The 25,612-nt window shown below is 46.7% G+C and overlaps 1 protein-coding gene across 1 annotated transcript; it reads left to right on the top strand.

Annotated features, from left to right (window-relative positions):
* Positions 1-4,320: 4,320 nt before the first annotated feature.
* Positions 4,321-20,511, top strand: CYP46A1 (cytochrome P450 family 46 subfamily A member 1). Its single transcript, XM_086462312.1, has 15 exons — positions 4,321-4,448; positions 7,992-8,069; positions 8,353-8,434; positions 8,985-9,058; positions 9,738-9,824; positions 10,502-10,640; positions 11,229-11,339; positions 12,135-12,291; positions 12,614-12,676; positions 13,768-13,840; positions 14,277-14,361; positions 16,295-16,405; positions 16,670-16,758; positions 17,553-17,619; positions 18,494-20,511. The coding sequence occupies exons 1-15, from the start codon at positions 4,321-4,323 to the stop codon at positions 18,653-18,655; spliced, it is 1,506 nt and encodes a 501-aa protein (XP_086318438.1). The 3' UTR covers positions 18,656-20,511.
* Positions 20,512-25,612: the final 5,101 nt, after the last annotated feature.

Genomic DNA, 25,612 nt, shown 5'->3' with positions numbered 1-25,612 from the left:
TCATTCCAGGCTTGTTGCAATTATTTCAAACCACTGGTTCAAGAAAAATCAATGTTAATATTAAATGTAACAGAAATCCAAACAGTATTTTAAAAGAGACAACCAGCTTTTGCTCCATTCTATACTAACAAATGGTTTCTAACATTTTGTGCCATTTGACCGTTATCACAAGCCAGTGTTTCTCTGAGGTTGCAATGTGGCATTACCACCAAACTCTTCTGCTATGTGATTTGAAGCCAGGGAAACGATGATGGCCACCAAGCGTGCCCAGTGGAACAGTCCTGCCCATCATCAGGCTGGAAGTCCAGGGATGAAGTGATCAGGTATATTTGTTCTCATATCAGGTGTCCTTCCTCCCGTCTGCCGAGCAGCTCCTAACAGGCTTTTGCAGTTTGATGACAAGCCTCTGGTCCTTCTGCCTCCCTGGGCTGACAGCACCCAACTCCTGCCTTGCCCAGGCCGAGAAACGCAAACGCAGGCAGGCTTTGGCCATGCCTGCCAGCAGAGGTGCCAGTTCCTGGGGACTTCAAAAGAAAATCCCTGTCTTTCTCAAAAGTCTGCAATACTAATTTTTTCCTTAGCCTTTCTCACACTGTAAAGCCAGTGCAACATCTTTCACCTGCATTGTTTTCGAGCATTTTGTGATCTGTGTTTCCACGGCAAGTTTAGTCAAAGTTGGCCAGTAGATATTAGCCACTAGTTGCTAGTGAGGAGTAAGTGGACACGAATCCACATAGGAAAGCAGCATAAATAAGACACAGAGTCACAGCTGCAACAGGTGCTCCCTAAATTCCCATTGACTCCCTGCTGCCTCTCTGTCATTAATAGCTCATTCAAAATTATTTACAGTTTGAAACAAAAATGTAATACAGATAAAAATCTCTCACCTTATACCAGCATGTGCTGTTGTTGCTTCAATAGCGTTCCCTTCTCTCTCTGACCTGCTAGTCTCAAATGCAAGCAGAAATTACACAAGAAAACCTAGGAAAACCTGCAGATTTTGGCCTTTTAGCACAGCCATTACTTTCATTTGGAAACTGAAGCGAGCTGACTCTTGCGGGTTCCTGGCAGATGACTGCTGCATCAGATGGACAAAACCAGAGGGTGCCGCAAGGTACATCCTCTCCCTCCTGCTGCAGGGAGGCATGGCCATATGGGAGCTGCTGTGGGAGGGGAGTAGGAGAAAGGGACCCTACTGGAAACAGTGGGGATGAAAAGTCCTGCAGCAGCCTCATATGGTGCTGAGAAATGTCAGAGGCCCACAGGCAGCCAAATAAACATGATAAAAATCCAGGTAGTTTAGTATCCTGTCTCCAGCCAGTTGAGTAAAGCTTATATGGTGAAAGCCTGCCAGGCAGGTGGTATGCCACTCTTCTTTAAAGGGCAGCAGGGCGTCCTGCTCCTCCTTCCTTTGCCACATGTCGCGGTAGGTACCAACACCGACAAAAATATATGTAAGAAGGCAGCCTTTATTAAGTTACAAAAAGCCAAGATGGCCGAGATGGCTCAGCAGAAAAAACATACCCTTTTATAACCTTTCTTATCTGTCCACCGGTTCATGCACTAAGGCTGCTAAAATGATTCGCTCAATAGCTCTGTCCATTCGCCTCTATTCACATACTGATTGGCTGGAGCTCCTACTGTATTTCCCACTTCATCTACTGTTCACTTGCCAAATTTCTGCTCTGTGGTATTCACTTGTTTAGTCTCTTCTTGCTCAGTCTCTTATTACTTCCTCAGACCTGTTTACAACATTCTTCATCCACTTCTTTTATCTTCTCACGGGTATACTGGGATGCTGTCGAGGTCAATTTCATCTTCCTCAGTCAGGCTATCCCCGACAACCGCAGTCAGAGCTACAGGGACGGTGGACAAGAGCGTCCGCCACCCTGCATGCAAGGTGGGCAACCGTCTGTCTACACTTCGCCTGCACCCAGGGCTCAACTGTAGCAGTCGCTTTATCACCTGATGAACCCTCACCAGCCAGGGAAGATGAATCAGGAAAAGAGCAGACCCATAGGTAGAAGTGCAACAAATTTAATGAAAACACCACCAAGACCAACAGAGATGTACTTAGCCAAAAGAATTACAGTTGCCACGATGGACCAGAAAGCAGTCCTTGGGAGAAGCCAGAGGAAGAACCTCAAACAGAAACCCCACAAGAGCTCTCCTCTTCTTAGCAAACCTTCTCCCTTTATAATGACCATGACACTATGGGGTAGCTAACCTGTAGCTAACTCAGGTCAGCTGCCCTGGCTGACTGGAAACCGCTAATGGCCTGCCTGGCATGGCTGGGCTGGGATGCTAACCCAGACAAACCAGGACACCTTTGAAGGGGTGGAGTGTGCACAGGAATACAGCAGGCAGGGGCTGCAGCACAGGGAAGGGGCTCTCATCACTCTCCCTGGCTCCTTGTGAGACAATTTATTCATTTAGCCTCCACAACAGCCTGTTGCAATTATTTTCTCCATTTAACAACTTGTGAAAAATCTCTTCCTTTTGTAGACCTGCTGCTGGATCACTTTAGTGGGCATCTCCTTGTTCTTGAATTACACAAAGTAATGATTAGTTTGCCCTTTTCCTCTCCAAACCAATGATGGTTTTCCAGACCCCTATCATAACCGCCTTCAGTCAGGCTTTATCCAATCTAGAGGCTTATCTCTTCTGTCTCTATTTCCACACCTCTGCTGAGCTGGGAGGAAGAGCATGTACAGTATTTGTACACAGTGGGTGTGCTCTAGATTTATAGAGTCCTCTATATGCTAATATAGTTGTTCTCGTTTCAGCCAAACTCCCAAAATGCAGAAATGAAACTACATTTAGGAAGGAGACATTGTGCAGAATCAGACACTCGGGGAAAGTTCCCAAATCAAGTGCAAAGCTAAACAGAAACCTTAGCATATTTATGTACTAGAATTTGCATATCTCAATTATGTGCCACACACATCACTACTTGTCATACTCCACCTTTCTACCCTATTTGCATCTCAATAGCATTGCAAAACTATACTCCACATATGCAGGGGTCTCAAGTGGTCGTCCGTGTTCGTTTGGGTAAGTGCCTCTACTCATTCACTTCAGGGCGCAGCTGGAGTTGTTGTTCTTGCAGAAACACTTTGCCAGCCTTCAGACATCCTTGGCTGCTCCGTTAGCTCAAGTCCTTGAAGCTGGTATCTCAAGATAAGAAGCATTCTGTGCACCCTCCACTGCAAGTCCTGGCGGTTGTTACTTTGTTTTTTACACAAAGTTTCACTCTTGAGCCTATGTATGGTTTATAAAGCTAAAAGTACAAAGAATCCCTAGAAAACATTTACATAAGGCAATGTCCAAACACTGTATCACAGTCAGGCATCTTGCTTTGCTCACTCTCCCATTTCTAATCACCTCCAGTGCTCTGCTTGCTTCCTTAGTCTGTACCCAGCATTAAGCTGATGTTTCCTGAACAGGTGCCACCACTGAATATATGTAACTGGGTTGGATGTATATACATAGTTTATCTTTCCCCACGCATTACTTCTAATTTATTAGCAATGAATTTCCACCATTTTATGCCTTGGTCCCTTGTGTCCTGCGTTCCTTATGCAACTTGTGGCAGTCAGCTTTAGATTGCTTGTTTTGAATAAAACTGTATCATCTCACATTCCCATGTTTGTATGATGAACGAGTATGTTGTATAACACAGGCCCCAAAGCAGACTGCTCCAAAAATCTTCATCTATTGGTTCCTACAGGCATCAACAGTATATTCCCTTTGCGTCTTGTATTTTAAACAGTTAAAAGCCATCACAAAGCCTCCGTTTTCCTTGTCTAGTGACACCTTCGTTTGTCTAAACGCCTTCAGTGACGAGTCTTACTTAAAACACTTCTGTAAACAAACATCTGAAGGAGCAAAACCCTTCCTGACCTCCGCACGCACTGGTGGCAAAGCTCCACCTCCACCCAGGAAAGCATACGTACACGCAGAAACACGCACACCCTAGATAGACAGAGATAGATAGATAGATGCAGCCTCCTGCCAGGCAGTCAGCCTGCGTGGCTGTATTCGGCCCTGCAGCGGGACTCCCCGCTCCGCCCCCGGCCGCCTCGCTGCCGCCGGGCTCTTTAAGCGGGGCCGGTCCTCGCCGCCCCCGGCGCTCTCCTGCCGCCGCCGCCCCGCCCTCCCCGCCGGCAGGCGTTCTCTCCCCGCCGCGGCTCTCCCCGCAGCCGGGCATTCTCCGGGCCCCGGGCCTGCTCTCTCCGCAGCCGGGCGCTCTCCCGACCCGCCCCGGCCGCCCGCTGCCCGGGGAGAGGGGCGGTGCTGGTAGGCGGCCGCCCGCTGGCGATGGAGGCGCTGGGGGTGGCGGGGGGGCTGCTGCTGGCCCTCTTCCTCCTGGCCATCGGCCTCTACTGCTGCTACGTGAGGTACATCCACGCGAAGTACGAACACATCCCCGGCGCCCCGCGGGAGAGGTAAGGGGCAGGCAAGGCGGGGCCGGGGTGAGGAGGTGGGCGCCTGGGGTGGGGTTTTCAGAGCCGTTCCCACCCCTGAGCCTTAGCCCCGATGCCCGTTCCCGTGGCTGGGCAGAGCCGTGGACCTTGCACCCCGGCTGCCCTCGCTGCCATGCTGGAGCCGTGAGAAAACGTCAGAGCAGAAAGTGAACACTCCAGCCTGTGTCTCTGCAGGGTGACCCGACAGGACGACGGGATGGGCTGAGATGAGACCTTGCTGATGGGGGCAAGGGCAAGGAGGTCACCCTAGCTTGGAGCACCATGCATACGGGCCTGTCTCCCCGGAGAGGCTGGCACTGTCAGGCTTTGCCCTGCCCTGCAGCACAGCCTGGCTGGCTTGGACTGGTGGGATGGGATGTGCTGACCTACTTCTGCCCGGCTAGTCTCTCCAGGTGGCCACAGCACCATGAAACAAGCAGTTTAGAGTTACTCGTCATGAAATGCGCTGTTTAGAGTTGCCCTTTAGAGCTTGTGATGGCAAAGAGGGACCTGACAAGCAGCACCAGCCATGCAGGAGGGGCTTTCTGCACTGGATTGGTGCAGCCTGCCATCCCGTACAGCTCCAAGAGGCGCTAACTCCACCAGGCACCTTCCCTGCTCTCCCTCATGGGCTAGGCGTTTGGTTTCTGACAAAAAAAAACCCACAATGTCATAAGTGATAAAGGGCAGTGAGAAGGCTGCTGGCAAGGCAGTGGCAGTGCTGTCACAAGGAGATGTGGTTCTTGCAGGCGTGTGTGGGCTTCCCATTCGACCTTACCTTTGGGTGCACGTGCACTCCATAACATGCTACAGGAACAGACACCACACCAGCACTCTCTTACCCAAACAAGTCTACAGGGGCACCAAGCCTGGCTGCCTAATTCCACATTTCAGCCTACTTGTGTAGTCAGGCTCACATACTAAGATTAGGGAGAGGATGGATCTTGTTATACCTGAACCCGGTTATCCTTAGGTATCTTTTTGAGCTGTGAAGTAACACCCTAGAGTAATGGCAGCTTGAGGAACCCTGTGGCTGCTTTTCTGTCCCTTCTTCAGCATTTGAGGTTTGATGTTGGTGATCAGCCTAGAATACTTCCCAGGAAGGTTTCTAGTACTGATATGTCTAAGTGGAACCTTGTATGTCATGCAAACCGAAGTACCTAATAGCTTTTCAAAAGTATAAATTGCCAGGGACAGTCCAAAACCCCCATTGCAGTACCTGTTGCACAAACATGTCCTCTCCTAAACGTTCAAGGTGAGGAAAATCAAATACCTCCAGCTCTGAAAAGTCATTTATATAACAAAATGACGACAACAACAACAACAAAAAGAAGTTAAAGTCAGGTGCTGTGCATGGTGGTGATCTCCCCAGTACAAGAAAGACATTGACAGACTGGGGTAAATCCAGTGGAGGGCAGCCAGCATGCCTGTGAGGCTGAGGGCTGGGCTTGCTTTAGGTGGAGAAGCTGCGGCTGAAGGGCAGAGGGGATCCCCTGGCTGGTATCGGCTACCTGGTGAGAAGATAGAGCCAGACTCTCCTTGGAGTTGCAAAATGAAGGCCAAAGGATAGTGGGAACAATTTTTCTCAAGGGAAATCCCAGTTAGGTGTGAGGCAAAACACCTTCTATCATGAGGGTGCTCAAACACTGGCACCGGCAACTGAGCAAAGCCCTGACATTGACTGGCCTGGAACATGGGGCTGGATTGGTGGTCTCCAGAGGTCCTTGCCAACCCAAATTGCTCTGAAATGGGATTCATCCAAATCTAAGCGCTTCTCAGCTGAGACTGTCTCTGGTAAACTGGAGAAGAGCAGCACCGGAAGCAAAGGCTGCTTGTGTCCAGCTTGCTGCCCACCAGGACTAGCCCGCAGGCAGTGGTCAACAGATCTGCTCCCCAGACAGTCCATAGCCTCAAGGTGTTATTCTGTTCCAGATGCACGACTTTCCTTTGTCCTTGGCTCTTTCCCTTCGATAAAATCTTAAGAAAGCCTTATTTTAGGATGAAATACAACAGGGTCTTATCAAAACCGCAGACTTTGTGTAAGGTCTGACTGGCTGCATGATGACAAGATTACATTAACACCCTTGATTTTCTGGGCTGATTTGTTTTATCAGAACTAGCACAACACATTTCTAAAGGATACTTGCGCAAGACGGGCTGGAAAAGTGAGTCCTACTGGCTTTGTGTTGTTTTTACTGTGTGAATGGCTCACCTGTGAAGAGAGGAGGTTGTCTCTTCAAAAGTTTGCTTCGTATTAAAGACTTAGTAGCAAGAAATGGGCAAAAGGGATTTCTTTGCAAATACGTGTTTTCAGATGATAATATCACATAGTTATATATCCCAAACTGAGCCCTCGCTTAGTTTTTTTCGTGTCATGCAGTAAGTAATCGGGACTTCTCATTAGCAGATGAATGTTCTAGGTCTGTTGTAAGACCTGACTTAATTGGGTAGGGATCGGACAGGGGATGAAAAATACCTCTGAGGATTCATGTGTCATGCAAGAGGAGCCATGAGTGGGACCTTGCATCAGATGCTGCAGAGAGCAGTTTCTGGAGCTTTAGCTAACAAAGGACTTATCTGTCGTATCTGGGGCTTTCACAACTTTTTAGAGCCCAGTTACAACGGAGGAATCAAACCAGTGAAGGATTAAAAGTTTCTGTAGATGTTGGGTAACTTTGTTGATTGCTTGCTATTTTAAGCACCTCTCGGTTCCAACAGAAATAAAAATAAGAGCCTGTTTTCTCCCTATGGCTTGTTTATACTGAAAAGGACGATAGCATGGCTGTCTGTCTCTCAAATAGAAAACAGATCTCGAGTGCAGCTTGTTTCATTTAGAGAGGAGCTTGGCCAAATCTTCCTTCAGATGTATGCAAAGCCAGTGGGAATTGGCCACTCGCAGCCAAAGGAAGGAATTGATCTCTAACTTTTTAATACAGCTATTGTATTTGAGAAGTTAACCGTTTTTATTCATTTCTGCAATTTCCAAATTAACCAGTGATTGTCCTTCTAGAGAGTCCTCTTTTTTTTTTTTTTTCAGCATTTGGGGTTATATCACTTTAGACAGAAGGAGACTGCTCCTAATTTTACTCAGTTTAACTCCATTGGCAACCAAAGTTACGCTTATCAGGGCTGAGCATGTATTAAAGAATATTTAATGCAAGTGTGTAATGCGTTAACAGAAATGTAATAGTTGCAGTTGAGATTCAGTCATCTAGGCAAAGAGCAAAGTTCACTGGGAGCTCCCACCCAGATGCAAACATCTCCTGTAATACAGCAGCAAAAAGTACTTTCTCCTGCATCTCTGCACTGGTCTTCGTGGCTGCACAAGTGTGCCAGCCTGACCCTTGTCCTCAGCTTACCCACGTGAGGGCTGGGCGTTGGCACAGCTAGGGGTTATTTTTATCTGTCCTTACAAGGAGGAAAACATGAGCAACGCTTATATTGTGTCACTGAGCAATGAAGATTGCAATCCATACAAAACCCTATGTTGGCATCCTCGTGACACTTAACCTTCGTTTTCTGCAGCTTTTTATTTGGACATCTGCCGATCTTATGGAGAATGATGATGAAACAGGAGTTTATGCATGATCTCTTCCTGCAGTGGTAAGTGGAGACGCATTAATAACATGGAATGGGGTAGCCCTGTAGCATGAATTGGGAAATCAAGGCACAGAGGCCCTGAATTACATATGTAGCATCATTCAAAAGGTCAGTAGAGGAGCTGGAGAGAGAGATTGATCTTTCTCTTAATGGCTTTATTCGCTGTGGACTGCAGTAGTTCCCAGTACACGCTGCTTTGGTCTCTTGAGGGTTTTAGGTCTGAACTGTTACATGTTGGTGGCTTGTACCATAATTTTTTTTTTTTTTTCCCCTTCTCTCCTTGTAGGGCAGAGAAATACGGACCTGTTATACGGCTTAATGCCTTTCACAGAGTCTCAGTACTGATTCTGAGTCCTGAAGGAGTGAAGGTACTGCAAAATAAAGCCAAATCAACAGTGGAGATCAGCCCATCGCTCTAGAAAGAGAGAGGTGGTGCCTGATGTACAGGGCAGCACGGTGCAGCCAGTCTGTGTCTGCGGAGAGGGTGGTTGTGGCCAGGTTAGGAGGATGAGGTGCTCTGCTTTCTGGGCTGTCCTGATTTATTTGCTTCCTTGACCGGTTGATTTACTTTGTTACCTTTATTTAAACAGCAGATAAAGTGAGCATCCACCATTTCTGAAAAGCAGACTCTGCAAGAGCTTAATATCTCAAATGAGCAAGGCACAAGGGACTGAATTTCTTCCTCTTAAGTCTTTGCAATAACCAGAGTGAGATTTCAGGTCATTGGGCAAAAAGTGCTAGAGGCGTGCAAAACAAGCTAGCAGCATGGGAACTGGGGAATCAGGGCACACCAAATAATTCATCTAGTCTTCAGACTATTGCTACAGGAGGAAAAGAGTGAAAGTGTGAGTGGCTTTCTACATTTTGTCTGGGAAATGGATTGCACTCCATATTCACTGAACGGAGATTTGATTTTAGGAGTTCTTGATGTCACCACAGTACCCAAAGGATCGGCTGGTGTATGATCGCATGTTCAACATATTTGGTGAGAGGTAGGTGAAACCCATCTGAAGCCGTTATGATCTGCAAATAAGTGGAAGATTAATAACGTCATAGGCAGGACACTTACTCTGACTCAGACCATTTACCTTAGTGTGGGGTTTAATGACTAATTCCATTAAAAGCAGTATGTAGCTATTAAGTTATGTGTCAAGTCAAATGTCTTCCCAGTCAAGGAGGATGTTATGTTGGATTTTTTTTTTTTACCTGGATCATATGTATGGGGTTTTTTTCCCCTGTGGCTGTTAGTCTCAGAATAGTTTTCTCAAGAACATCATCAAACTTCTAACTTAGATTTTAGAGCACTGAATTATTAATTAATGCATGGGAGTTTCCAGCTCCGAAGTTCAATAACAAAGAAGGGTGTTTTTCTCTGTTAGCTGGAAGCTTTTAAAAATGTAATAATCCAGTTGCTTAATTATTTGCGTAACAGCTGTAACGAACTAGCATCTTATTGGACTCAGCAGTCCACACCTACCAGACAAAACGTATCTGCAGTTCAGTCATTGTCCACAGTGATGCAACGACTGTGTACTCAAAGCAGCACAGTGCTCCCTACATGTGGGAAAAATACAAAAAAGTAGATGTGGAAGAGTTATCTTTGTGACTACACGGGGTTCGGCTGGCTCCCTTGCTGAAAACGGTTCCTTTCCTTGTTTTCCTAAATGCTAGGTTTCTAGGGAACGGCTTGGTAACTGTTTGCAACCATGAGCATTGGCACAAGCAGCGGAAGATTATGGATCCAGCTTTCAGCCGAACGTAAGGCAAATATCTCTGGGATGATCTAGCTGTTATTTCTGCTGTATTTTCATGATTCTCCTTGTCATTGATCCATTATTTGACATTTAGAAAGAGAAAAACCCATTTAGTGCCAAAATCACGTTTTACTTGGAGTCCAACATACTGCTTCCATGACAAGTATAATTTGACCAGACTTCCCATGGGGCAGTGACACCCATATGAGCTCAGCGAGGGCAGAAAGGTCCCAGGGTTGTATATCCAGGCGTGTGGTGCTGGCTGCCTTATCCTGTCAGAAGACAGACCTCAGGGATTTGACATGGGCAAGCCTCATCATTCACCTGAGTGATTCCCTATGGGAGATACGGTGTGATTGATAAGCAGGGGGTTGGTCTGGTTTGCTTGTGTGTGCCTTGCTGCATTGCATTTCAGGTCTGAAGATAAAATCCCTTTGCTTTGGCATGCACAGGCCGAAGCCCTTTGCCACGACAGCCGTTGTTTACATGGCAGGATGGAGCAGTACTGCTATGAGAAGAATTTAGCTCATTTTATCTGTTTGCTTTTTAAACTATTAAGGCAAATCCATTATAAATTAAAAAATTCTTTACAGATTTCTGTGGAAAATAATGTAGGTAATTTTGCATGAGCAAAGATGTCCTTTCCAGAGCTCCCACTACTCATTTTTATTGATTGTTCAGCTACCTGATTGGTCTGATGGAAACTTTTAATGAAAAAGCAGAGGAGCTGATGGAGAAGCTAGAGGAGAAGGCAGATGGAAAGACAGAGTTTAGCATGCTGACGATGATGAACCGGGTGACTATGGATGTCATTGCAAAGGTACCAGCTGCCCGCTTTCTTGTTTCCTCTGCAACTGGCAGGAAGAAATGGAAGTAACAGGTACCAGCAGCAGGACAGCATCAGGAGCTGGAGCCCAGGGAACAAGACCTTTACCCAGGAGTGCCAGAAGAGCTGAAGGACTAGTTGTGCCAATTCCACTCAGACTGAGCCATAGGAAGGGGCAGTTAGGGAAGGGTCTGGACGGCCTAGGTGTGGTCTGCAGGATGAGGGCCCTTTGCAAAAGCCCTTACAGCCTCGTACTTCCCACCCCTCCATGCCAAAGGGGCACACCAGTGGATGTTGTATTATTACCGTGATATGTCACCATGAGGTCTGCCGGAGGCTGGCTTTTCCCTTCTCTATGCAAAACAGTTTGGGATGAATGGAGAGTAATGGTAAATTATTAATATCCCCAAATAAGGAGGAAGCATCATGTAGACATTACCCTTCCCTTGCAGCCTCCTGCAAGAGAGGATCTAGCCTGAAGTATTTGTAGGGGAAAAGGCAGCGGTGTAAGGTTGTCCTGCCCTTTCACCCCAGGGAGCCAGGAGGATGCAGTGAGTTGCATTTTTCTTTCCTGCTCTTTAGGTAGCCTTTGGCTTAGAATTAAACGCGCTGAGCGATGACCAGACACCTCTCCCACATGCTGTGACTATGGCTTTGGAGGGAATAACCAAGACGCGCATCCCCTTCGTGCAGGTCTGTACGATCCCCACTTCAGTCCTCTCACGTCCAGCTGAAGCCTCTGCTCCTGCAGGAGTTAGTGGGCTGGAGCTGTGTGAGGTCCATATACGATGGAGAAACATTCATCAGTAGCTCTTTCCTTCCAACATGCGTCAAGATAAAATTCATTAGTGCTTTAAAACACTTGCAAAATTAATATTAACATTTAATGCTTCGTTTCTGCTTTCTGTTCCCCCTTGCATGTGTTGCCTTCTCATATAGTTTACACTTTCACACCCATTGCTGCAAAAATTGAGATTTTTGCCATATGTCCAAGAAGGATGGCAGCCTTCACTCAAGGTGGAAGAAATTTGAACATTCTTACCATAAAAAAAAAAAAATTTTGACCCAAATTCGTATACTAGGAAATTATGGATGTCATATGAAATATTTAAGTTCAAAGTCATTCCACAGTTTCTCATGAAAGCTGTAATCCAGGCTTTTAGAGCTCCTGTTTTCCTTTTTGGGCCCAGAGGTGAGATTCTGTATTGCATGCTGCAGTTTCTTTCTGCGGAGAGGTGAGGAATTTTGCTCATAGTGCCCAAAACATCAGCTTTGACAAGGCAGGACATCAGCATGCATAGATTTGAAATATTTCTCATTTCAGCACAAACCCTTCACCCTGGGGACATTAACTTTGTTCCATGGAGAGCAGATGTATTTGTGACAAATGTAATTTAGTAGAAAACAAGGTGCTCGTTTGAAAAATAACACTGGCAATAGTTTTTACCAGCAAAAGGAATTAAATGACTGAAGAAATTCTGTATTCAGTACATGCTAGGGAAACAGAAGCTAGTAAAGGAGGTCAAGGAGAGTGTGAGGCTACTGCGGCGTGTGGCGAAGGAGTGCATTGACCGGAGGAGAGAGGCCATCCAGAATGGGAAGGAAGCCACGCTGGATATTCTTACGCAGATACTGAAAGGAGATGGTAGGGGACACGTTGCTGTTTGAGCGAATTTCTCTGTGCCATGTTTTGCCGTGAGATTTTGGGAGGTTTGGTTGGGGGATCTGAACTTTGATTCTGCTTTAATGTCTTTTTCGTGCTGAAGATAGTGAGAGTTGCTCTGAAAATTCCCTGTTTCTTTGTGTTGGATCCAATACTGGTTGCAAGTCACTGCTGAGTTGCCTGCTTAACATCCCCTCCTGATGCCACCTTAGACAAGATGTGCAAAACAGGGCAGAGCATTCTGGCTGTTCCAGATGGGGCTTGGTAGTGTTTTCTAATCTCGTTTGCTTTTCTCTCTTGACAGCTCTGCAGGAAACTAGAGATGATGAAAACATTGTGGATAACTTTGTCACTTTCTTTATTGCGGGTTGGTAGCTGTTTTAATGCTTGGATATGTCATGTGGGAAGCTGTACGCATTCTTGGGCCATCTACAGGGTCATGATTAACGTCCTTGCTCACTCCATGTGACGCTGCTGTAACCAGGAGTCACTTGGTTGGAGGACAGCAGTATTATACTGGCATAGGACCAGGAGGTCTGAAAAGAACTCTTAGTTTTCTCATAGGCAAATGATTTGTTATCCCCCTTTAGTCATATCAACACAGCAAATAATGCCAGGCCAGTGATTTCCAACCTGTGGTGCAGAGGGCAGCACTGCCTCCTGGGGTGCAAGGCTATTCCTCATGGGGTTCTGGCCCTTCCTCCCAGATCCTGCTAAACCCCAGTGAAAGCATCTTTAACATATTCCACCTGTCTTCACACCACCTCACCCACATGATTAAACACCATTCTTGCCTTAAGAACATCAGTCAGTTCTGGGTAGGAGAGGGCACTGTCAATCCTATCAGAAAAAGTAGGGGCTGAGATGATACGTGGGGTAAACAACACAGAAAGATCGATCTTTCAAGTCACTAGGTTTTAGATTCCTAAGAAGGTGAGGTCAAAACACTGTTCTTCTGCAAGAAAAATAGATCTTTGCAGGTCTGTTTTCTGTAATACTTTATGATAATACATATGTTTATCCATGAAAAAATGAAAACTATCCGCATAAAGCAGACATTTCAAGGGATGTTAGAAGCTCTGTTTCCCTCAAAACTAGTAAATCCTTGTTTCTCGGCACAACCGTGTGTCCCATAATATGACAAGGAAAATGTTGAACCTCACTGGCCCTCCTGTTGGGGAGCTCATAACTGGTAGGTGCTGTGTGCAGCCACTGCAACTTTGAGTTGAGCAAGACAGCTTGTATCTTTACCAGCTCTGTCTTGTTCTTGTCATTCTTGAAAGTGCCTTATGTAGAAATTACATCCCTTTTAGTGTTTCCTTTAATTTCTAGCATACTTGAAATTAAACATTCAGGCCTGACATCCAAAGTTTCCTGTTCACAATTACACTAGTAGACCATCTTTGTATGATGTTGTTATTTCATACTAACCTTTAAACTGTTTTTTGGTGTCGCTAGGTCACGAGACCACTGCCAATCAGTTGTCATTTACAGTAATGGCACTGGCTCAGCATCCTGAAATACTGGAAAGGTACGTGCACTCCAATTTGCAAATCCAGCTATTAATTTCAAGGTGAACTTAATTATAAGGATTATTAAAAAGCTAGGATGAATTCCCAATAAATTCTAGCCTCCCTTCCAAAATAAACAGTTTCATAGTCCCAATATATTTAAAATTTAAAAAAAAGCTTAATATAAATTACTTCAATTTCATCCAAGTGATTTTTTTCAAAGCCTTTATACAAAGCTGGTTTTGAGTCTTGCCTGATTTGGCTGCACTGTATGCTCGTTGCTCCATCCTGATATGAGGCACAAGTTCAGGCAGGCTGGCTGGGAATCCGTAGGCATTTTGCCTGAGGATGGGAGTCAAAGTCCAGCTCAGTGTCTGGAAAGTAAAAAACGTAATTTGTCGACTTGCCTAGCAAGAAATGGGCGTCTGCAACTAATGTTTTTTAATTTCACTGCAGGCTTCAGGCTGAAGTTGATGAAGTTCTTGGTGCCAAGAGAGACATTGACTATGAGGATCTTGGCAAACTCACTTACTTATCGCAGGTACTGCAGGAATGAGGTAAAATGCCAGTCAGAGCTGTTTGGTAGCACGCCAGCCATCTCGTGGGACTGCCGAGAGGAGCCCCACACTTTTAAAGTTTTAAGAGTGATGTCGATATTTGATCCCAACAGTGTTTGTCCCCAGAGAGTCAGTAAGCAGGTACTGTGAGCCATTTGCAGCAGCCCAGCCTTGTTGGGTGTCACGGTCCACTCAGTGGACTCATGATGGTTTGTTTGCTGTGAGACAATGCTGTTTTCGGACCGACTCTTACATTGGGAAGGATGATCTCTGAATTTCTTTCCAAAATCCCACGATTCCTTCAGTGCTTTCTTTAATTATTACCACGCTGGGAGCTAGAGTGGAGTTGCTTAATTCCTATCTGTTTAAGTGAAACCATAGCCGTATTTTATGAAGGGTTTGCAAGTTCAAGCCTAAACTGTGTGTGAATCCCACACACTTCCCAAACTCATAGCTTTGTTTTTGTTTGATTATTGTTAAAGCATTTGGAGCCATGATCTCACCCTGCACCATAAACGCAGTGGGATTTGAGGACATTGAAAAATAATGGCTAGTTTTTGTAATTTCAATTTTTTATTATTCAGTCTTGAAACCTTCTTCAGTCACTTGAGGGGGGGGGGGGGAGGGGCAGGAATGTTTGGTCCTAAAAGAGGTCTTGTGTATAGAAATGCCAGTTGGTAATGAACTGCAAAGCCAGGGCTTGGCACCTTGCCAGTGTTTGTGTTGTGTGCCCTTTTTTACAAGATGGGGGACACCAGTAGCCCTCAGGAGAGGCTATTCTCCTGATTAAATTTCCCTGTGATTTTAGTAGTCTGCCATGATTGCTTTTCTGCCCTACTGAGGTAGGTGATGGTGTTTTACCATTTGCCATACTCCATTCCACAAACCACTGTGATTTGACAGCGGATAGATTTCAAAGGTGTATTTCTTATAAACAAAAGGCATCTCTGCGTGATTACAGAAATCAGCAGGTTTCCTTAGGCTTCTCTAAAGACCATCACAATTACACCACTCTAATTAGGATGAGGTATCTAAGCCTTTCTGTTTTAAGACAGATCACATGAGAGCCTGCCAAAGCAGACCATTTGTTTAACAGAACAAGGTTGGATCTGTACAACCAAAAATCACAGTCACCCTTGGTCAGAGCCAGTCCATCACTGGAGTGTGAGAGACCATGGGACTCCTCTCCTGTCACTGAGGCAATTCTGAATCCTTTTGTCCATGCTTCTTTGTCATTAATCCACTCGTGCGTACACACCGTTAATTGCATTTGCAGTGCGATGCTAATGTGCACTGTTAATTAGGTTTCCCTTTGATGAAGTAAGCCATTCTTACAGCTCACTGCCACCAAAAGAAATGGTCTTATTCCATTTTTTCCTCACTGTTCCCTATTCATTTTCCTTTGCCAGGTTGTTTTTTGTCATTTTGGTGCACTGACCTGGCTCAGCTCCCCAAGCAACAGAAGCAGGACAAAGGCAGGAGCAGGAGTGCAGTGCTGAGAGTGGGAAGGAGGTGGGAGCAACCACCCATCCTTGTGGCAGCCGGCGCAGAGAACAGCTCATCAAGGGCATGAGACTTCACTCTTACATATTCCCTTTGAATTTGCTTCCCAGTACTTTTTCACTTAGTTGTTGACCTGACTTGAGGTGTTAGATCTGTTCAATGCATGGGATCTCTTGTGGATTTTGCTGCTTTTTCTCTGTATTTTACCAGTTGTAAGAAAGAGCCAGGCCTGAAGGAGCTGTCTTAGCCATATATTTTGCCCACGGAGTCCAAGGCCAATCCACCAGAATGTGTTCTACAAGTCAAAAGCTCCCATTTAGCCAAGGTGAAAGGCTATAGGGAGGCAATTAATTTTATTTCTGCTTCCTACACTGTATTAACTAACTGACCTTTTGTCCTTTTTTGCTGACGCAGGTTTTGAAGGAATCGCTGCGGCTGTACCCGCCTGTCGCGGGGACGGTACGCCGGATAGAGGAGGAGCACGTCATCAGTGGTGTCAGAATTCCGGCAAACACATCACTCGTTGTGAGTCCCATCCACCATTAGCAGCTTTTAGCGGCTGCAGTCGATCCAAATGTAATGGATCTGTGTAGCAGAGGGCCAACATCATCCCTGGGCTTATTTCTACTGGCCCCTCTGAAATTTTGGCCAAAACTGGGGTGTAAATTTGGACTCTGGGTCATTTTTGCCTGGGGAGTGGAAGGCAGTTACTGTTTTGCACCTGTGACAAAGAGGCATTTTGAGTGAGCCGCTGCTCCTGACTAACACAAATAAACTCTTTCTTGACAGTTCAGCACTTACATAATGGGAAGGATGGAAAGGTATTTCAAGGATCCACTCACTTTCAATCCAGACCGATTTAGCAAAGATGCACCTAAGTGAGTTTGGTTTTACTCCCAGGTTATTAAATATGTAATATTTAATGCTTATCCAAGTGCAAATAGAAAGCAATAATGTGCAGCTTTTTTTCAGAAGTTCTTTAGACCACGTGATACCTTACAAAAAAGACCAATACTAATGTTATTTCATGTTTATATTGAGGTCAAAGCTTTGGCCCAAAACCAGGTTGAATATTTGCCTTAATGCAATACATTTAATGCCTGGCAGCCCTGGCCCCAGGATGCTTGAAGTGTCTCAACATTAGAGAGGGGACAAGGGGCTGAGGGATATCTTCTGTCAGACATCCTAAGTCTAATCAGTAGTTGAGAGTGCCATAGGAGGGACCAGTGACCTAAACAGTTGGTGCTGATCCCTGCATCTAACTGTTTTGTGAGTTAGGGGTTTTACTTCAGCCTCAAGTTAGTCTGGTCTCCTGAACCAAACACCCCCGCACTCACATGGTTCAGAGCTCCCAAAGGCCCAATAATTGGGTGGATTGTTACATCCTCCTGACAAGCTGGAAAGCATTAAGAGTATGCTTGATGTTGAAATAAGGTTTGCACACATCAAAACAGCTCTGTGAGCTGAGCCATATATTAAGCAGAGATGACGAGGAAACTTGCTGCAGAGCCGTATTGCTGCTCTGATGCAAAAAAATGTTAATTTGGAGACTGTCTTAAGTCAGCTACGTGGGAAGTATTTAGACCATTTCCTTGCTGCTGTGATGAAATATTTGCTTGTTTCTTTACAACAAAGCTGTCAGAGTGACTGTTTTGAACATTTTTCTTTGCAGGCCATATTACTGCTATTTTCCGTTCTCTCTGGGACCCCGATCCTGCATTGGGCAGGTGTTTGCACAGGTAAGCAGAGGCCTGGAATGATGATGCTTCATTAGCGAGCACTGGGTGTGCTGGCCATGGCTGGTGGCGGGGGACCACAGGCCGCACTGACAGTGTACTGACCCTCTTCCCTGTAGAGGGAAGATCCCCACCATGCCCACGACAGGGCATGTCTCTTAAAGGCTACCGTGTGAGCAGACATACCTGCACTGAACTGGTGCCCATGTCACCGATGCATGCATGCAGCCAAGGTGGCTGCAGGGGAGGGGGCAGCAGGCTGCTCTCCCTCTGCACTGTCCTGGGTCACCCTGCTTGAATCCAAATCCCTTGATGGGAATCACAGTCAACATCCCTTTGCCAGCTGAGGTCAGACAGACAGGGGCTGCGCAGGGGCTATTAGGGACCATCTCGTGGCTGCAGCTGGCAAAGTCAAGGCAGGCAATACGTCAGCTGGCAGATGGGCACAAGCCAGGACTGGCACTGAGAAGGTGAGGAGGGGGCTGCATGGATGGGAGGAACAATTTAATGAAGTATATGAGCATGGCAGAGAGCATTTCAGAAGGACAGTAGGAGGCCAGCTCTTTGGGTCTGTGCTGTGAGTTCATCTAAGCAGCAATGCTCAAAATCTTGGTTTTACACTCTGATTTCCAAAACGGGGTTAACATATAAACACAAGGACCCATCTTAGTGCCTGTCAGTTGTCTTCAAATCCAGGAAGCCCCAGGTAACTCTGTTCTTCCTGCCCAAACTCATCCAGCTGCGTTAACAGAGTAACATTTAACTTTTAAATCTCTATATTGACAAAGCAGCATAACATAATACACTGACTTTAAGTAGCTGCAGTCCAAGCTGTGTTTGCTGTCATTGACGACGAGTTTGCTTTTCTTCTTAACAGATGGAGGCGAAAGTGGTGATGGCAAAACTGCTGCAGAGGTTTGAATTCCAGCTGGTACCAGGGCAGAGTTTTAAACTCTTGGATGCTGCAACCTTTAGGCCACTAGATGGAGTTATGTGTAAATTAAAGCCAAGGAGCCCTGCAAGAGGCTGCCAGGCATGACTGCTCAGGAAAGGAGCATGGCACGGTAGTGGTAGCGTTTCTTCTGATTTTGAAGATCTTCACACTAATCAAAGGTTTGATTTTGCAGACGCCGCTAGAGGATTAATAGACTGAATTTTTTCCTAGCCTTTCTCATCATTTGCTGAAGAAAACGTTAGAGTCACTCTAGATACATTTGAGCCTATTCAATCTGGAAGCGTACCTGGAATTGTGAAGCCTGTTATTTTCCTGGGGGACTATTTGCTTCTGACCAGACTTGGAAAATAACGTCCTTTCACTGGAGTATCCCTGGAGCTGCTGACAAACCTAAACTCAAGTCCCAGCTGATAGTTTCCACTAACTTGACTTACAACACAACATGGTCTAAGTAAGCCCTTGTTCAAGGAATTTCATAGTAGAGCTCAAGATCTGGGCTGAACTTGGGAAGAGAGATTTAGAGCTATTTTCATGGTCAAAGCAATTTTCCCACCCTTCCTCTAAATGAGAAGAATGATTGATGGGAGCAATCTGAAACAAAAATCAGAAACTATGGCTACTACTTTTCCCTGTTGCTTCTGTCTCATTTTATTTCAGTCTCTCCTACTTTTCTTCCAATATTTTTCAGAGTGCAGATTCCCAGTCTACACTCAGTGAGTCCAGAGGAGGGCCTCAAAAATGATCAAGGGGATGGAGCACCATTTCTATGAGGACAGGCTGAGAGAGTTGGGGTTGTTCAGCCTGGAGCAGAGAAGGCTCCAGAGAGAATTTATAGTGGCCTTCCAGTACTTAAAGAGGGCCTAAAAGAAAGATGGGGGCCATCTTTTTAGCATGGTGTGTTGCAATAGGACAAGGAGCAATGGTTTTAACTAAAGGAGGGTAGATTTAGACTAGAGATAAGCAAGACATTTTTTATGATGAGGGTGGTGAAACACCGGAACAGGTTGCCCAGAGAGGTGGTAGAAGCCTCATCCCTGGAAACATTCAATGTTGAGTTGGACGGGTCTCTGAGCAACCTGATGTAGTTGAAGGTGTCCCTGCTCACTGCAGGGGGTTGGACTAGATGACCTTTAACGATCCCTTCCAACCAAAGCTATTCTATGTTTCTATGAATCCATACTGTAGAAAGGGGCTTTCCTGCTTCCTCCTACCCCTTCCCACCACCCATGCTCACTCTCCTGAGACATTGTTCTTTTGGGGGCATATTGCTGGGTTCATTTTAACCTGGTTCATTTTCTCCGTCTGCCTTATCACAAAGCTACATGAATGCTTGGACCAGATGGTCTAATAGGTACAGCAGGGTTGGAAGTAAGTGCTTGGAACCAAATGCTGCTTAAAATGATACTGCTGCTGAGGAAATGCTTGTGCAACTTGAGCCAGAGCAGGAGAAGGTCCTGCACCCCGTTTTTCTGCAGCTGTGCCAAAATTGCTCACTGCATGCAGGCTTGCAGCCTGGCTCTGCTAGGGAAAAAATGATTGTGTGAAAATGCCACCTTCTAGAAATAGGTGGATACTTAATATGAGTTTGGGCCCTGAAATACAGGGAATTCAAGTCATTTGGTGCTGCCACTGTCATTTCTTACCTTTTTGAATTAAAATGGCAAGAACCTGGTCTGTACGCTGTCAGGTTCCCATGGTGGTTGCCACACTAGGAGAACAACGTCCCAGAGCTTTCCCTGGTTCTGCTGCTGTTGTGCACCATCTCATTCAGTGCAGCAATGGGGTAACAGGCCAACAAGGTCCATGTGGCTTTTGATAACATATGCAATGTTATACAGTGTATTTGTAGGACTTATACCCAGAGGTACCAATACTTGTAGAGCTAGGGAAGGTTTCGTCCATCTATTGGTAGACCAGCTCTTCAATCCCTTGTGCTGAAGATCTGCTTTTATCCTCCTAGACATTAATAAAATCTGATTGGGAAAACTGAGAACCCTCCAGCTGGTTGTGTGTTCCAGGGAGCTCATGTGGTCGGGAGCGGGGTACTTGATGGCAGTGGGGCTAGATGTGCTGGTGGCGTAACAAAAGGCTGAATCCTGAGAATATGTCAAGGGGAGGGAAGTATCTCAGCAGTGCAGGGAGTGGTGGGGGAAGCCATGAACAGCACACAGACATCTTGACAGGCACGTTGGCAAACCATGCGGCGGAGATGCGAGATGCCACCACACCAGCTCTCCGCTCTGTCCTACTAATGAACAGGCCAAGATGCATTAGTTGCACAAACACATGTTCCCTTCTGATACCTCTGCAATGGGGATGGGTACCTCCAAGGAGGGCTCAGGGTGGGTGGTGGCACGTTAAAACCCTGCAGTGAATTTTGTCATACCTCATGTGCCTGAGATCGCTGCTTCTTTCCCCCAGAGGATGCTCTTCCTGCTCTCTCTGCAAGCCCAAATGCCATCCAGCTCTCCAGGGACTGCTGACACAGGCCTTTCTCCTGTTCCTACCTACACTCAAGAGCTCTTGCCACACTGTTGCCTGTCAATGCTGATCGCCTTCCAGCAGATGGCAAGCTCTCCTTGTCGATGCACGCAACAGGAGCAGCACTCCTCGGCCTTGACAGCTCCTTCTCTTCGAAGATGAGCTATCCTGGCTGCAGGAGCAGATGATGCCCTGTGATGTTGTGCAAACACCCTGTAGCGTTCTTGCAGTTTCATCCTGCACACCCAGCCAGAAGGTGATCCCTTGTCCACCAAAAAAAAAAAAAAGAGCAGGTTCAGGAAACCTACTGCCTGGGGCCCTGTATGCCAACCAGGTGCCAGCACAGGCTCTGCCAAACTGTTGAGAAACTTCAGGTCAGAAGTGCCTAGGGAGACACAGCTGTGCCTGCCGCGGGCTATGAAGAGGCCTGGGGGCTGCAGCTTTCTTAGGCACCACAGAAAAAGACAGTTTCTCCTTATTCTGGGAAAGAGAAACACGTTATTTCACTTCTGGGGCAAGCTATCATTACCTGCAGCAAGCACTCTGCTAGGGATTGTGGCTGGTAAGGCAAAAAAGCAGGGCAAGGTCTGTCTCCCCAGTGGTCTTCCCAGCTGCTTGTAGGAACGTATCATACCTGCAGCTAATTTTCTTCTTATCCTTTTCCTGGCTCTTGGGCAAAGCAAAGAAAAATCGGGAAATGGCTGGTGGGGTGATTTTTTCCTGGGTGCCACCCAGGCAGGGCCCAGCGCAGCCCTGCGTGGCGTGCCTGGAGGCTGGGTGCAAAAGGATTTCTCCGTTTCCATGGAATTGCAAAGCCAGGCTGCTCAGGATGGCTCCTGCCCCAGGACCCTGCAGGTAAGAGCCTGCCCTCCAACAGCTCCTCTTGCTTTCACCCTACCCCAGAAGTGCACACCTACAGCTGGACAGGAACTCTTTGGAGGCAGCCAGGAGCTCGGCTGGCAGGAGTGAAGGTAAGCAGCTGCCCCCAAAGGTGCGGGCACCGGTGGCAACACTCACACCCAAGAGTCTTTATTAGAGGTGTCTAAGTCTTCCGCCTGTTCTGACAGACGGCTGCTGCAGGTTTCTTTGATGCCCCTCCCAGACTTACAAGTTCTTTGGTTCCCTCTTCTGGATTGATGCCCAGAACTTTCATGTATGTGCTCAGAGTCAGGACTCCCCCCCCGCCCATATTTCTTCCCAGGTTTTTTCTGCTAACACAAGAGCTTGATCTTACACCTTTTAGACCTGTGTCATAGGCAAGAAACTGGGAAAACGCTGCTGCCTAGAGCTCTTGGGACAAGAGGGAACCAGTTAGGGGAAATACACTCGGAGGAGTGTCTGTCTTTCAGAGGAAGGCAAATTCCTTCGCTGCTGGCATGGGAGAAGGCGATGCTTTCTCAGCCCAGCTAGTCTGGAGCACAAGAGACTCCCAATTTTGCATCTACACCTCATGTACAGACTCACCTACATTTCCAGGGAGGAGGTCAGCTAGCAGTGCCAGCAGGGAAATGGGAAAAATCATCACAATTTTGCATGAGAGGAATCTCCTCCTAGCACTTGCAGGAAGCCAGGAGAAGCTCAGAAGCGTAGGATTCAATCTCAGTCATTGCAACTATAGCACAGCCTGATACTTGCTGAGCAGTGGACAGCCTTCTGCTCCATCTATAGCCTCTGGGGGAATGAACGTAGATAAGAAAGCACAAGATACCATCCTCTATTGCTGGAGCCAGGTATGCAGAGCAGGAGATGGGATATTTCACTCCCTTTCAGGCTCACCTATCCAGCCATGGCCAGCTCCTAGTTGCCTTCTTTACCGCAGCAGCTTTAGAGAGTCATGCTAGGACTGTGCAGCACATCTGCTCATGTATCTTCGGAAAACTTGGTGCTCCTAGGACATGATGGGCCTAATGCAAGCATGCAGGTTAATCATAGATGCATTCGCCCTCGGTCTGGTTATACGACGAGAGCTGCAACAGGCCTTCCCTGGATCGAACAACATCTCCTGTTGAGACAAGATGATCACAAAGCAGATGCCCCCAACACACACCCAACCCTTCTCCTCCACACAGCGCTCACACTCTGGCAAAGGCAATGATGTCAGGCAGAAACTTCCTCCTGCTGCACTACAAGATAGTGATGGGATGGGATGTATTGCGTCAAGCAGGGCTGTTGTGCTTTGTCTCAGTTTTCCCACAAATTGCAACATCTTGTGTTCTCCTGGACTTAGGGACAAAACAAGCACTTTTAGAGGAGGAATAACATTAGGGTTAGATTGCTGAGCTCAAGACAGTGCTCAGGAGCAGGACCTCCCCCTCCTCTGAAGGACTGGTACTGTCTCCCCTTCTGTCTTCAAAACACTCAGGTGACATCTATATTAACGAAGGAAATATGCCCTGGACCTTTCCCTGGTGCTGGGGTGGACTGGCACGGAACAGCCATGTCTATCAAGGTGTCTTATCCTTCAATATATGATGGTCATATGCAACCTGTGTTTCACGAATGGTCTCTGGCACATCTTGACTCCCAGAGCATACCAGGAATTGTCAGGAGAGTGCTAGGGGCCAGGGGCTGCTCTAATGGGGAAGATCAAGTGCCAGTGTCTAGGAATGTACCTGGCGCTTCAACTTTTCCAGCCTGTACTAGTCTGAAGACTGACTGTCTTTAGGCCCAGTCTGTACCGGCAGGCTGTCCTTGCTAGCAGGCTATTTTGTTCTAATACTGAACTTTTGCCTCTTATCCTTCCTCTCTAGCTCCATGCCCCCTTCTGTCAGCAATGCTTCTTTCCCCACATCTCCTCTCCTTTGCTGTGGAAACATCACCACACTGGTGTCTCACACTCCAGCTGTCCTTCTTCTCTTTGATCCATCTCTAAGATTTGCTTTCTACCTATAGTGCCCCCATGCTGGGGTCCAGCTGAGGGTTTTTGGATTCTTTACCCCATGCCACTGTCCTCACTGGACTGGTGCAGAAGAAGTTGTTCCTCCAGTACGGACCCATTTCAAAAACATTAAATAACTGCTCCCTTCTTTTCAAATGGACTTTATTTAAGCCTCGCTCTTGCCCCCTTTCCTCAGAAGATCACAGCTCTGCAAGCCACAAGCAGACACTGGAGTGTCTCCAGTGCCTCAGACACCAGCAGTATCCAGTAAGAGATTATGTTGGACCAACCCTGAGGATCCTAGCAGGGGATACTGGTGTGAAGCACCAGGGAAGATTCCAATTCTGTGGGGTCTTTTCAGCTCTTCTGGTAAGGGTTGATCCTTGTCTCATTCAACCTCACCTTCCACCTCTTCCCTCGTTACCTCCTCTCCCCTTTTTTGTTTGCACAAACCCTCCGAGGAACTAAAGGACACTCAAATGACCTTGTACTCCTCTGCTACACCCTTGCTGCAGCACTTTGCTGGGTTTCCCATTCAGGGTGTCAGCTCGATCAGGCGAGGCCACCTCTCACGCTATTCTCTGCAAGCAGCCTTGCACAGCAGAGCCATGATCTTGGCAGGAATCCTTAAGTGCTACTATAAAGCAAATAAATAATCAATCATTATTATTTTTATGTATCTGTGAGTCTTCTCTAATAGGTCTTGATATTATTATGATGCTGAGGTCAGGCTGAAATTAGATAACACTACACTGAGCTGGCATCTATTCCCTTGGAAACACAGGTAAAAATGCATTTAATAGCTCTCCGGTGACAATGAATATTCATTAATATGACACAGACATATACTTGATTTGAAAATAAGGCCAGTAATTAAAGAGCTATTAAGGTTAAAGAGCAACAAAGGAAATTCAGCTACTGAAAGAGCTGTTCTGGGATCAGCCCCTAACCAATACGTGCATGGATAAGCACAGGCCACCTGAGATTTTCTACTTTATTTTACATATTGGTGCTACCCCAGCTAGCAGAGGAAAAGTGAGACATGCAGCCTCCAAACCCAGGTGTGCTGTCAGGAGGAGGTTACCGCTGCAGGCATGCATCACCCTGCTCCCTTTTCTAGGGAGGGTCTCTCAGGCTAGTTATGCCACTGAAGAAATTATGGCAGAAACTGAAGCAAATCAAGTGGAGAGGCAGAGCATTATTTCAATTTCTAACCCAGTAGCACAAAGGTAAATAAAAAAGTGAAAAAACCCTTTGGGCCGGCGTTTCAGGCCACTCAGTGGGGAGAGTTAACTGCACGTTGCCTAAACCAGAAGCAGATAAAACACATCTGCCTGTGCCCTAAGCCAACCCGGCTGGCTTTCTGCCCAGCAGCGCCCGGTTCTGGGTGCCGGAGCCGAGGCAGACACCCCGGCCCGCTTCCTCGCAGCCACCTCGGCACCGCTTTCCTCTTCTGCACGGGTACACGTGTCCCGGCTGGCAGCCCTGAGCACGCTCTGTGTGTCACCAGGCTGATCGATTTCCTCACAAATCAGCGATAAAGTTGCGTTTTCTGCCTGGATTGCCCGGGTTTGGTGGAGGAGGGTTTTGGGGGGTTCTTTTCTGGAAACAATTACACTTCCACACTTTAGGCAGTGCATTGCCGTTTCCCGCTAACAGGGTTTCTCCTTCTAGTAAGAAAG

Source organism: Leptosomus discolor, chromosome 3 (genome assembly GCF_034619465.1).
Source record: "Leptosomus discolor isolate bLepDis1 chromosome 3, bLepDis1.hap2, whole genome shotgun sequence".
Taxonomy (NCBI): domain Eukaryota; kingdom Metazoa; phylum Chordata; class Aves; order Leptosomiformes; family Leptosomidae; genus Leptosomus; species Leptosomus discolor.
The sequence above is the reverse complement of the archived record's forward strand: the minus strand, read 5'-3'. Positions and strand labels throughout refer to the sequence as shown.